This window comes from Nomascus leucogenys, chromosome X, assembly GCF_006542625.1.
Source record: "Nomascus leucogenys isolate Asia chromosome X, Asia_NLE_v1, whole genome shotgun sequence".
NCBI classification, from domain to species: domain Eukaryota; kingdom Metazoa; phylum Chordata; class Mammalia; order Primates; family Hylobatidae; genus Nomascus; species Nomascus leucogenys.
In genome coordinates, this window is record NC_044406.1 from 87,723,170 (window position 1) to 87,737,437 (window position 14,268).

Genomic DNA, 14,268 nt, shown 5'->3' on the forward strand with positions numbered 1-14,268 from the left:
TGTGTATTGACTCTTAAAAGATGTCTACTAACCAACTGTAAAAAGCAAAGGTAGCAGAAATTGAAGTAGTGCAACTAAAATAGGAAGGATTATCAGGATCAGAGAACCCAGGTCAGTTCTATCTGAGAAAAATAGATGAACATATTCAAAGAAAAAGAGGAGAGTCAGTAGCTGAGCGTGGAAGGTGTGATGTTTAATTTTGTAAGTCAACTTGACTGCACCATGGAATGCCCAGATAGCTGGTTAAACATTATTTCTGGGTGTGTCTATGAAGGTGTTTCCAGAAGAAATTAGCATTTGAATTGGCAGACTCACTAAAACAGATAACTCTCCCCAGTGTGGGTGGGCATCATGCAATCCATTGAAGGACTGAATAAAACAAAAATTAAGAAAGAAGTTGAGTTTGCTCTCTGCCTTACTGCTTGAGCTGGGACATTAATCATCTCCCGCCTTCAGTGCTCCTGGTTCTCAAGACTCCAGACCCAGACTTGAATCTATACTATTGGCTCTCTGGTTCTCAGGCCTTCAAACTACACTTCCATCTTCCCTGGTTCTCCACCTTGCAGATGGCAGATTATGAGATTCCTCAGCCCCCATAATCACATAAGCCCATACCTTACAATAAAACTCTTTCTACATATTTATAGATTGAGATATGCCTATTGGTTCTGTTGCTCTGCAGAACCCTAACTAATACAGAAGGCAAGACAAAAGTGAGAACCAGAGAATGAGCACTAATACAACTCTGAGTATAGTTATACTAAGAACATGAAACCTTTCAGCTCAAGTGTTGATGGGTAAAATGATTCTTGCATTTATTAAATCAATCTACCATACAATGCACTAAGCATGCAGTCCAAGAACTTCACACCATTTCTCATGAAATAGAGAATAATGCATAAGGTACAGCTATAGGGCACCCACCTACTATTTCTAATACTTTGTATGTCCTGACAGAATCCCCAGCTGTGCTACACCATGAACCATAAATTATGCATCTGAAATACCTAGTAGATGGTGAATCCATTCCCTAGTCGGTGAGGAAGCAGCAAAGGCACACTCAAGAAAATGTGTTATTGCCTCAACAAGAAAGAATGGTATGTTTGTGAATTAACACAAACCCTAATAGACCTACTATGCCTCTGAGAAAAGAGCCCTATGGAAATGACACTGCAAACTCACTTGATCTGCTCAACCTTGGACATTCACAGGCCTGGCTCTCTGAGACTGATAAGGAGATTCAGCACATATAATGAAGAGCTATGCCATGGACACAATGGATACATTGTCACCCTCCACACTTAGTCAAGAAGAATCACAACAGATTTTTAACATATGACCAACCTAGATGTAGAATGCTTGCTGACCTGAATATAAAAAGGAAAGATCAGGAGGGCAGTAACTGGAAAGCCATAATTATAAGAAAATGAAGAGCAGGAGAGAGTGAAGCATTGACCTGTTAGCTAATTATTTTCAGAAAGAATAACTGAGCATCAACTGCACTAAAATTAAAATTACTCAATAAGCCAGCTCACTCAGCTCCTTCAATTTATGTCACACAGCTAACTCAGCCTTATGGACCCACCAGGATGCCATTCTTTAAAAAACAAACAAACAAACAAACATATTATCTTACAGTTCTTTTATGGTCATGATGGCCAATTGGAAACACATGATTTAAAGTGTTTCCCCATTTCTAGCTTTATGGCACATATTACGGAGTTTTCTGTAAATACTATTATAATCCCACAGTTTAAATAGAAGTAAAGTTTGTTTTTTAGAAATTATTCTCTGTTTCATGAGGTAGGTGCCTGCCTATAAGCACCCATGTACCTCTGGAGAAAGGAAATGACCTGCCTGGATGATTTTCAGGTAACTCCATTTTTATAACAAATATTTAACTTTCCAACCCGTGTATTTTCTGGTATCTGAAAATTTCCTTAATCCACAACACAAAATTGTCACTTTAAGCCAGAGAATTCAACTCTGAATTCCGCAGCTGTTGAAACTTGCTTGAAACATATGATGGTGAGGGATCTAGTATGGGGGCAATGTAATTAACCAGCCCTTGGAGCAGGGCTTCCCAACCTTGGCAATATTGACATTTGGGGCTACATAATCCTTTGTTGTGGCCGTCCTGTGCATTATAAGGTGTTTAGCAACATCCCTGCCCTTTATCTACTGGATGCCAGTAGTGACCCCCACTTAAAGGAAAAAACCAAAAGTGTCTCCAAAGAGAACAACTGCTCTAGGTTCTTTATTTCTATAGCAGACTGTAGTAAAGAGCACTGAACTTGGAGTCATTAGGACAAGTAATAATCTATAATCTGCCACTTCATCTGTGTGACCCTGGACCTGATATCTAATGTCTTTGAATCTCAATTTCTTTATCTGTAAAATGTGTTTGCTAAAACCCCCTTCACAAGGCCGTTTAGAAGACTCAAAGAGACACTGTACATGAAGTACCAGATACACACAGATGCTCCATAAATGGTTATTGTTTAATACCGTCATTATTCTGTGTAGTAATGTTTTCACTGAGTTACAATTAAATATTATGTCCATAGTTTTTATAGGATTGGTATAGAAAATTTATATTTAAAGAACACCGCTATATCTTCTGTAAACAATAGTCACACACTATCATGTTAATTTCTTCTAACATTAAAGAACAGAAAATAATAGTTCTCCTGTCAAATGGCCATCCTTCCTTTAATGAATAATTAAAACTATATCACTTGATGTACTTACTGCTTTGTCTTGACTTCTCAAAAACTTCAACATAAATGTAATGTTTAATTGCAGTCAGTTACCTCCCTGGATGCCAGGAATGTCTACCTTACTTCTCCTAATTGGTTTTAGATCTGCCTTTTAAAAATTTGATCAGCTTTTTCATAGGCATCTGAATGTTACAAACAACCTCAGAAATTTTGCTTTTTAAATAGAAATGATGGAAATAATAAAACAGTGAAGGATTACCTACTAGGATGTAAGGGACTGGTAGTGTGAGCACGAGAAGTTGTGTATTCTCAGAATAAAAAGCAAGGTATAACAATTCCCCCAAACCTTGGAATAGTTAACTCATTTAAAGATTAGTTTGCCCATCTGACAAACGAAGCACCACTTACACTGATCTTGTAAGAGCATGTAGTGGTTTAATGAATGGATTTGTGTAAGGCAGTTTAAGACCCAGTGAGCAAGATGCCGCAAATTGTAAAATAGCCTGGTAAATGGCTACTCGCCCAAAACAAATAACAATTTATGCCAGGCATAAAAAGTGCTGATTTCACTTGCTTTATTACCTGCATATCTCTTGGGAGATGAAGGACTTGTAAAACAACTTTTGTGGGACAATAAATTAGGGGTTCCTGTTTCCAATGGTATTGTAAATGCCCATGTTTCTATTACTGCTCTGGTGGCCAACAGAAAGACGTATGTTTGAAAACACCTAGAACAGGGTTCTGCACAGAAGAGTTACTCAGCAGATGCATGACGAATGAACATCACACAAATTCTGACCCATATTTACCATCTGAAATATTAGAACTCTTCCAGAAGACATAAGACTCAGAATGGAAACAGGTTATATCTTATTAGTAGGTGATACCACATACCCAGGGAATGATATCTGAGGCTAAGAATGAGCAAGGAGTGAGAATGAAGATTATTATAACTGTATTTAAGTAATACAAGGAAAATCCTAAAGTGGTTTCTGGACCACCTGTATCACAATCACCTTGGGAATCTGTTACAACTGGAGGTTCTCTAGGGATGGAGCTAGCATACCTGCGTTTAACAAGCCTTCCAAGTGTTTCCAATGCACATTAAAATCCAGACAATCACTGGCTTAAAGAGAAATCTAGTGCTAATCTTTAATAGAAAAATGCTAAGGTTTTCTTCCATTTCTCTCATGCATTCATTCGATAAACATGTACCAAGCATTTATTATATACAAGGCACCATACGAGGTGCTGGAAAAACCCCAGGACAATTTGGGTGGAAAAAGAAAGCATGGTGCATGATTTAGGGAGCCAAAGCTCCTAATCCTTTCCACAATGAGTCAGTGCTTTGTTCATTTCCTATTTCATTTTCTTTTTTTTTTTTTTTTTTTTTTTGAGACGGAGTCTCGCTCTGTCGCCCAGGCTGGAGTGCAGTGGCGCAGTCTCGGCTCACTGAAAGCTCCGCCTCCCGGGTTCACGCCATTCTCCTGCCTCAGCCTCCGTTGTAGCTGGGACTACAGGCGCCTGCCACCGCGCCCGGCTAATTTTTTGTATTTTTAGTAGAGACGGGGTTTCACCGTGGTCTCGATCTCCTGACCTCGTGATCCACCCGCCTCGGCCTCGCAAAGTGCTGGGATTACAGGCGTGAGCCACCGCGCCCGGCCTCCTATTTCATTTTCTTTGGGCCACAGCCTTATGCCCTGCTTGATATTGTTCCCAAAGCACTGTAGGAGTGGATATCAGACAGCAGCCCACAAAACAGGCATGAGGAAAGAGTGCTGCAGCGGCGGCAAAGTACCACTGCTGGCTTTCCTTGCTCTGAGAAGACAGCAAGAAACAAACAGAGCAGTAAGGAAGTCCATTCAGAAGAAACTCTGCACTGCCATGATTTGTTAATCTGGGGCCCTCACATAAGCCTCCTTGGGTACACCTGCAGGTTGCAAGTGACAATCTGGAAAAAAAAAAAACTACAGAAATATAATGCTAGATTCCTTGGTGCATAAAATTATGGGGAGCCTGCCATATCACTTCCTTTTCCCACGGTTGAGATCCTTCTCAACCTTGATTTGTGCCTATGAAAATCCCCTTGCCCTCTGGCTTTCTGTTGGGTTTAGCCAAAGGAAGACACCAGCAGGAGATCAGAGCAGGGGAGGACAGTGATATCAGGATATTCATTGTCTCTGCTCCCTTCCTCCAGGGTCACTTCGTGATGACTGGATCCCTTGGCCAACCAGAAGTCACTGTTACTCTCAAGTCAATGTTCCCTACATGCTCTCTTCCCTGGTCCTGTCTGAAGTATTTTTAGCTCCTCCAGTGCCATAATACTGCAGTATCCCTTGAGGTTCACTAACCGTGCCCAAGCCTTTGTAAATGGTCCTCTTTGTAAATAAACTTTCCTCAAGCCATTCCAATTTAGGCGTGCCAACTATTTCATGTAGGAACCCTGACTGATGAAGGAAAGAACCAGAGGGGGACAGTGGTAGCTGCTGTTCAACTACTCAAGGTAGATAGATGTAAAAGAGGAAAAGATGCCTGTATGTAAACAGTCTGGCTAAGAATGCTAACAACTGCTAGAGAATGCCGAAAAGAAGGGTCCGAGAAACATCCTTGGATAAGTAGAAAGTGAATAGAAGAAGAGAACATGGATAGAAAAATAAGTTCTCAGCCAGGCACGGTGGCTCACACCTGTAATCTCAGCACTTTGGGAGGCCGAAGTGGGTGGATCATTTGAGGTCAGGAGTTCGAGACCAGCCTGGCTAACATGGCAAAACCCCATCTCTACTAAAAATAAAAAAAATTAGCCAGGCACGGTGGCGCATGCCTGTAATCCCAGCTACTCAGGAGGCTGAGGCAGGAAAATCACTTGAACCCGGGAGGTGGAGGTTGCAGTGAGCCGAGATCACGCCACTGCGCTCCAGCCTAGGTGACAGAGCAAGACTCCGTCTCACAAAAAAAAGAAAGAAAAAGAAGTTCTCAAAGTTAGCCTGAAATTGTATTGGCATTCAAAGAAACAGGGACTTGATAGTAAAATTAAAACTGATAATCAGATTCAGAATTTCCTGGCCAAGAGCATTTACCATGCATGTAAATGGATCTTCAAGAAACCACATACAGCAAAACCCCTTTCAAACATTGTTGTGAGCTATTTGAACAGGCTTTGCATGACTTTATCACCTGGTGTTAGCCACCAGTCTCAACATTTTCCACACATTTTACATTTAACACAGTTGGTCCCCAGAACAGCATAGCACACAAGATTCCCTGTATCTTTCTAGGTGTTATGATTCATCTAAACTCAATTGACCACACAAATTCCAAGGCCTTCAGAGTTTCCCAAAGTTCTCACGGCTCTGTAAACAGAACCCTGGCAAAAATGCATGTGTCCCTGAGTTTTCAGATGTTTCCTCTTAATCAAGGTGGTCCCTGGTTTTATTAAAAAAAAAAAAAGCTATCTTTGATTTCATGCAAAATCAGGAGACTTTTTCACCAAGAGCCATTAAGTCTAGGTTGTGACTTTTGTGTGTATGTGTCTATAAACAAAAAACATATAAAGTAATTAACCAAAATCAGAGGTTCCCAGTAAGTCTCAATGCTGCTGTGGAAATACATGTATCCCCAAAGATAAATGTTTAAACATAAGTTTTTATCTATCAGTCTACCTTGTAAATTGGATAGTCAGGACTGACGTAAGATGCAAGGGTCCCCAGGAGTCTTAGCTTTCTTCCAGGCTGTGACAATCAGACTCATATTATCAGGTTTTTTATTTTATTTATTTATTTTTCTTTTTGGTAGAGATGGTGGGGGGTGGGGGGTGGGGTTGCACTATTTTGCCCAGGCTGGTCTCCAACTCCTGGCCTCAAGCAATTCTCCACCATCAGCTTCCCAAAGCACCAGGATTACAGGCATAAGCCACTGCGCCCAGCATCATGTTATCTGTTTAACCTGGCTATAGAATTCCCAGGTACCCTGAGTTAGCCCAAGGGACCTGTGAGGGTAAGGCAAGTCACTGTTTTTATCAAAGTTTTAAAATAGAGCTTTGAAAATAACAATCCGGAAGCGGAAAACAAAGCAGGTTTCTGCTACAAAGGCACTCTAATCAGTGCACATAAGAGGGTTATTTTTTCTTTCTAAAACAAATTAGTCAGATAATTTTGAATTCCTCACCTTTTGCTTTTATTCTGTGACTCGGGAAAATATTCTAAATGGGTTCCTCCCAACCCCTCAAAAAAAATTCTCAACTGTGCTTTCACTGATAATACAAGGGCTACCCATTTTCAGACAACTAATGATCATCACTTAAGGTCACAAGCAATTCCAGACCAATACAGATAAACTTAGCACGTTTTAGGGGTTACTGAAGCCTCATGAATTAAATTAGACATGAATGCAAGTTACTTGAAGCTTGTTTATTCCTTGAATTCTACTCTTCCGGTGATGTAAATTTATGGGGTTAGAGCCAGCAAAATAATACAATTTGCAAGTCTTCTCTGCTACAGTTCTAACATACCCTGCTGGCCTCTCTGTTTCATTTCTATTATTTTAACAAACATACTCAGAGTTCAATTTTAGCTGCAAAATAACCACTGGACCATTTAAGTGATATTTACATGAAACAGCAATACAAGCATCATTTGAAAGGTCAGGACTGGTCTTTCTGTGCAAGAGGTTTTCTTTGCTCAGTTTCCACCTTTTAGAGGGCTTCCCAAACCCCTTGTCCTTCACCCATTGGGTGCAGCCCACTGCACCAGACGGGATCTTTCTTGGCAGTATTCAGCTCTGTACTCACATCCATTATGGCTCCTTGGATACTAAATTATGATCAACCAATCACAGAAATCTCAACTTTGAATGTTTCCTCTGAAACACTTCTAAATATTTTAAGAAGAATCAGGCAAATTTCTTTTTCTCTCTCATCTAGAAAGGAAAGGATTAGCTTCTCTGTCATTAAAATATCCTTAAAATGATTTCAAAGTTGTTGAAATAGCATCAATCTCAAAACTCACGGGAAGTTCTACATGAAAAACACTTTTAAGGCTTTCCTTTATTTAAAGTGGAGAGCAACAAGAATTTTGGTATCAACATGACTGTGAAAGTTTTCTATTGTATATTTCTAATATCACATTAGAAATATTAGAAATTAGAAATAATATTAGAAATATTAGAAATAGTGAATGTAATATCAGATTTCTGTCACTAGATAAAACTATATTTTAATATAATTCCAATTTTATTTTTAATTTTGAGTGTTTATACGTACCTTTTCATACCAAGAAATGTAAAATGTCAACAGTGATTACCTTTGGTTGATGAAATTACCAGTGATGTTTATTTACTTTTTTATGCTTTTCTCAATTTTCCAAACTTTCTACAATAAGTAGGTTAGACATTCATTTTAAAATCCCCCCAAAAAATACGGTTTAAAAATTTTAATCTGTTTTGCTTTTTAATGTTAAATCAAGCTTAGTTGTAGCAATAAGCAAGCAAACCAACATACCTCTTGATTAAATGGGCTCGGCTATTCACGTAGTTGGAGTCAAAAGAATAGTTTTCAGTCTGCAATGAGAAGAAAAAATTAAAAAGGTTACATAGATGATTCATAAGTAGATTTCGAACTGTCCTACTTAGAAGGAATTTTTCTTCTGGGTCAAGAAGCAGTGAGTGAATTGGAATCCAAGGCCACAGTGGAGCAGCAGCCTCTGCCTCCTTCAGGCCCTAGGGACTCCGTGGAGGCAGCGGCTGCAGACCAGGGCGGCCTTGGCACAAACATTCCCTAGAATATGACTGGCTACTGACCACGCAACCACTTACTGAGAAGAGACAATGTGACCTACAATCCTTACAGAAACTAACTGCTTCCCATTCCCCAGTGGAGACAATTCTATGCCCATCAAATTGACAGGGAGTTCAAAGGTATTTTTATTAGTAGTAGATAATTAACATGTTAAAATATTTATTCCAAAGATATGGAAATGCAGGCAAGGTAATCCCCCACTGTGGATTTAAACTCTGCACTTCCCTTTGTTTCAAGACATTTGCTCAGCACTGGTTATGCAGGAAGGCCTTTGTTTTATCACAGATATAAAGGCAAACAAATATTATGCCTAAAACAGGGTGAAGGGCAGTCCACAGGGGGTGCCAAAGCCTTTCATGTGAAACATGCATGAAGTTTGCAAGCAAACCTCTGTCTCAGCTCCTATCATTAGAACACCACTGTTTAATCTGGTTACAGCAGACTGCTGGAGCAATGGCTTTATAAAAGCAAATGCAGAATACCTGCCAGATGAAAGAGATAGAAAAACAGCTTATGATCACCCAGAGGTTGGGAGAACTAGAGGGAAAAAGCCTTAGAAGGGTGAAATCCAGAGAAAAGTCGACACTAAAGTAACTGAATGTCCTAGTAAAGTACTAAAGTACTACTCTTCTTGAACCATTGTATGATCTAGAAACTACCCAAACACATCTCCCCCACCCTCTTGCCATCCCACTAGAAATCTCCACTGTTCCCACTATTCCTTAGGAGCCTTCTGAAATTACTTCAACTGGGAGTGTTTGGAAAAGGAAACACAATTGCTGTCTAGCAAACAAAAGAGCAGATTCCTCTCAGACCTCTACCTGTCAGATACTAACTGTGCTAGGCTCCTAGATGCAGCCCTTGCGTCCAAGGAGCTCACAGTTTGATGGAGAAGAAAACAGAACAGGCAATAGCAGATCCAGCTACTACATGGGCACCAAACAGCCAGCAGTCAGAGTACAGATCCCAAGTGCCTACAATAGGTAGGAAGGGGGGTGGTGAATGTGTGAGAGAGAGGAGGAGACAGTACTTAAAAGGAAACTAAACCCCAACATTGCCCTGCACTTACTCAGGTATGTTCATGCACCCACCCATGCCCCTCATTTGAAGATAGACTGTGTAATATCCACTCACACTGCTTTTATCTAGAAGTTTATATCCCCTTTTTAATGTAAACACAAGCAATTTTTAATGCTATTGGAAGCATGGGTTGGGAGATTAAACATCAAAAGGGTCAGTTCATTTCTGGTTTCTTCATAGAGAGTGAATGCTGAAATTGTCACAAACAGGAATAGGAGGCAAACTTGGAAGCTGTGTTAGGAATACAATCCAAGTATTTGCTGGAAGAAGTTTATCCAACAGTCAGTCAACCAACAAACACTCTTTGAGTTAATTCGTTGTACCAACATAACAGGTAAAAATGATGTTGGTTAAACGTGTTCGTCTATGATATTCAGTACAATATATAATTTAACAAGTGGGAAGTTCACTACCCCACAAAAATTATGCTACCCTGTTGATGTGGTTTGGACCTGTGTCCCCACCCAAATCTCATGTTGAATTATAATCCCCAATGTTGGAGGTAGGGCCTGGTGGGAAGTGATTGGATCATGGTGGCGGTTTCTCATGAATGGTTTAGCACCATCCCTCTTGGTACTGTCCTCTCGATAGTGAATGAGTTCTTATCACATCTGGTTGTTTAAAAGTGTGTAGTCCTTCCTCCCCATCTCTCTCTTGCTGCTCTGGCCATGTGATGTGCCTACTCCCCCTTAACCTTCCACCATGATTGTAAGTTTCCTTAGGCCTCCCCAGAAGCCAAGCAGATGTCAGCATCATGCCTCCTGTACAGTCTGCAGGACCATGGGCCAATTAAACCACTTTTCTTTATGAAATTACCCAGTCTCAGGTATTTCTTTAGGGCAACGTAAGAATGGACTAATACATCTGTTAAAACCCGGAATTGATTAAGCACTCAGCAGTTCAAATATTCATTTCACTCTGCAATCTTAGGCAAATTACTTAATCCCTGCATGCCTCAGTTTCTCTCTCTGTAAAACAGGGATAATAGAACATGAATCCAAAGGAGAATTTCAGCTGCATTTATCAGACCCATGACAGGAATGGTGGGAATCCTGATCCCCTGCTTTATACAGAACCTGCAACTAACTCCAGGTAGGATCAGGAATTTGACCTCATTCAGGCAATAAAATAGTGGCACATGCATGTTCCATCTCATCTTTCAAACTAAATCATTTTTTCAAGAAGATTAGTAAAGAGACAAAAATACAAAAAGGAAATCTAGAGAATACTGGCTTTGCATGAAAAGGATAAGCAGCAACCCAAGCTACTGTATTTAAAGAATCTGTCTTTACTGCCTTTAAAGAAGACAGTTCTCAAGTAGAAAATTTTCCATATATTTGCATATGAAGGCATGGAACCTGTGTGCACTCTGCATCAAATATGAAGCTCCGTGGAGACCTGACCTCCAGGCATGGTGCCAGAGCCACATGTTCAGGCAAAGAAGCAATACCATGCACATTGTATCACTAATGAAAATACTACTTCTTGGTCCTAAGTCATAATATATCTCATCATGAGGATTCCCACTCCCAGGCACTGAGTTGAGAAGAGACAAGTTTCGAGGGCTTGTTTGTAATTACCTTAACAATTCTTCCCCCAAATACAGGTCAGTTAACCCCAGGCAGATGTGCCAGGCATGATCTGCTACTGTAAAGAGGAGAATATCATAGAAGCCTATAACCTTCCTATCTTTCTTCCTCCTTTTTTAACTCCAGAGGAATAAACCACCCATTCTTGTGGGTCCTGACCTTCAAATGAAAATATATCATTCCCCCAAATCAGCACAAACCATCATGGGCAGATGTCTCATGCTGCATCCTAATGCAATTAGTAGCCCTAGTCAATGTGGCAGGTTCCTAGAACCGATTTTCCCAGAACGGATGGGGCTATGCTGATTCACCCATTGTCCTGTGCCTTTGTAATACGTCTCAGGTCTCTTTGTGAGGCAGTTGGGTTACAGTTATGGGAAAAATCTATGCAGCAGAATTATTCTAATTGGATAGAATACACTATTCTGGCCTCATTAGTACTACATTCCAAACAACTGAGTTAACTGGCCATAGATGGGCTATTATATTATGGGTCTATGTATACTGACATCAAGTGTTCTAGCTCATACTGGTTCAAGGTGTATGCCCAAACCCAACTCCTGTGCACTGACAGAGTATATTTTTTCACAATTCTGGTGGAGCAAAGGATGAGACTCAGATCATCAGATCATCCTGAAGAAGGAAATATTTTCTTAATGAATAGTTTGTATGTCTTAAGCCAGCGGTTCTCAGCCCTAACTACACATGAGAATCATCTCAGTATCTTCTTCTTGTAAAACACAAAAAATAAAAATACTGTCACCAAGGACCCACTCCAAGAGATTCTGAGGTAATTAGCCTGGAATTGGACCCAGGCACTGGGTGATTTTTTTAAAAAGCTTTCCAGGAAATTTTAGTGTACCTCCAGGGTGGCAAATAACTGTCTTGAGCAAAGGACTGGCCACAGGCTCTAACCTAATGTGCTGCATTTTCTAAAGCAAGCCCAGCTGTTTAGAAGATGTCATTTCTTTTGTCAGATTACCTGACAAGGTCATCTCAATATAGGATAAAGAACCACAGAAGTAATACATTCTTTAAGATATAATACAAGAGCTTTTTTTTTTTTGCATGAATGTATTGGCTCCTAGTTAGCCTTATTTAATCAAAATTTGCTTGAAATTATTACAATACCTTCTCTAAGTATGCTAAATGGCAAACAACATGAAACATTTGAGAGAGGAAATTTTCTGTAAATGTCACATTAATTTCACTAGGAAATGTCCCCATTTTTAATGAGACAGCCAAGTTAACACAAGAACACAGCAAAGAGATAAGAACAACATTTGCTTTGGAAAAACCTAATTGTGACATTAAAAAGTGGGTCTAGAGCAAACTTTTTTATTTTGTCTCAGTGGTAAATAAGAGTCACTTTCTTATTATTTAGTATATTTATCACAAATTCTTTTTCTGATTTGAATTCTTTATCCTTGGGTATAACACTGAAAGCAGGTGTCTCACTTGACCTAGGTTTAATAAAATTTTGATTTTTAAAAATTCTCAAACAATAAATAATTCTAGACAGCTCAGTTTTCCAGATAGCTTAGGGTGTTCTCCTTTAAGAACTAAAACTTTGATTTAAAATCCTAACCATCTGCCTTGTTTCTGAAACATATCACAAAGTTGCCCTCCTTAAACTAGGGTATAAAAAACATAATTTAACCACTTATTGGTTACTTAGGAGCATCTTTATAAACGTAAATTATTACCCCATGCAGGTTTTGCCTGTATACTCAACCCCAAACTGCTGTGGTTTTTTTCTTGTCTTTAATTTTTAACATAGGATTATCACCAACCTTCTATCAAACACAGTGTTTTTAACTTTTCAGTGCTGTTGGTATGTCAAAAGTAGCTTTTCTTCCATTTCAAGCTTGACACTTTTACTCTACTGCGTTCTTGGAAACTATACAATTATATTTGTGTCTAGAAAAAAAGAGTTGTAACGTTCTGCATAGACAGCTGAGATGTTGCGCTTCTAAGGGGAAAATTACATGATCTTTAATATAGGGACTTTTGTGCAATGTTTTGGTTTTCGTTGTTTGTTTCTGTGTTTGTTTGTTAGCTGCTTAGGAGCTTTCTTTGCTTACTACTTGCTGCTCTCAGGTCCCTTCTGGATATAGGAGGATTCTAGTAAGACATTTGGGTGGGGGATATGTTATTACATTTCTACGTTAGTAAGTCTGGCATATCAGAAGTCAAATACTTCCACTTTGTCAGGCCCCCAAGGTACCAGAGAATGCCCTACTTTAATTGTCATTTTGCATTACTTTTACAGTTCACTGAATCGTGCCCTAGTCTCTAGAAGAGTGACCTCAGCTTTCTCAGCACCACATTTATCAGCAGAGAGACTTCAACCCTAAGGAGAAAGAAGCCCAATAAATCCAGATATCCAGGACTAGACTCTTTGTCCAGTGGCACAAATCCCAGGTCACTATACCAAGCAAAAAAAAAAAAAAGGTTGCAGACATTGGGATTAAAACCGAGGTTACTCAAATCTTTAGATTTTCATTTGAAAATGAACGATACTTTTAAGTTACACTTTTAAAGTCCCATCAAGCTGAAAAGCATTATAACTGTAATTTGCTACCTAATTTTTTAGTTTTTAAGTCTTAAGTCATTTTAGCAATCAAAACAGGAAAACTGGAATCCCATATCAGATACACAACAAAGTGATTACAAAATGCTGCTTCTTTTTTTAACTGCTGACTTCCAATAATGATAATTGTGCCTATTGATCCATAATGAAAAGACCCATAACCTTTCCTAAAGCTGGTTGCTGTTTTAGATGTTCAAATGGCCATCTCCTCACAAAGATGGCTTTTGGGAATGAGATAATAAATAGTTTTTGCCTACTTCCTACCCCCAACACATAAAAATGAATATGTAAATTCTGTATAAAAATAAAGCTGACGTGCCTCCAGCTAGAATGTGTATTCAAAGACTCACCCATCCAGACAGCAGCAACTGAAGCAGGAATTAGTGAAGGTGGAATAAAAGGCACCATCCCCAGCTGCCAACATTACAAAGTTCATATTTGCCCTGAACTAGAAAAGATGCTAGGTAAACTCCTACTAACCACTTATTGTCAGTT

General features: G+C 39.4%; 1 protein-coding gene across 5 annotated transcripts in view; it reads right to left on the bottom strand.

Moving 5' to 3' along the window:
• The window catches only part of PCDH19 (protocadherin 19), a 119,458-nt gene that overhangs the window by 51,938 nt on the left and 53,252 nt on the right, over positions 1–14,268 (bottom strand). For all 5 annotated transcript variants that reach the window (XM_012498740.2, XM_003276437.2, XM_003276438.3 and 2 more), the window contains one exon: positions 8,215–8,273. In XM_012498740.2, coding sequence (XP_012354194.1) covers positions 8,215–8,273 — 59 coding nt within the window. The remainder of the gene's footprint in view (positions 1–8,214; positions 8,274–14,268) is intronic.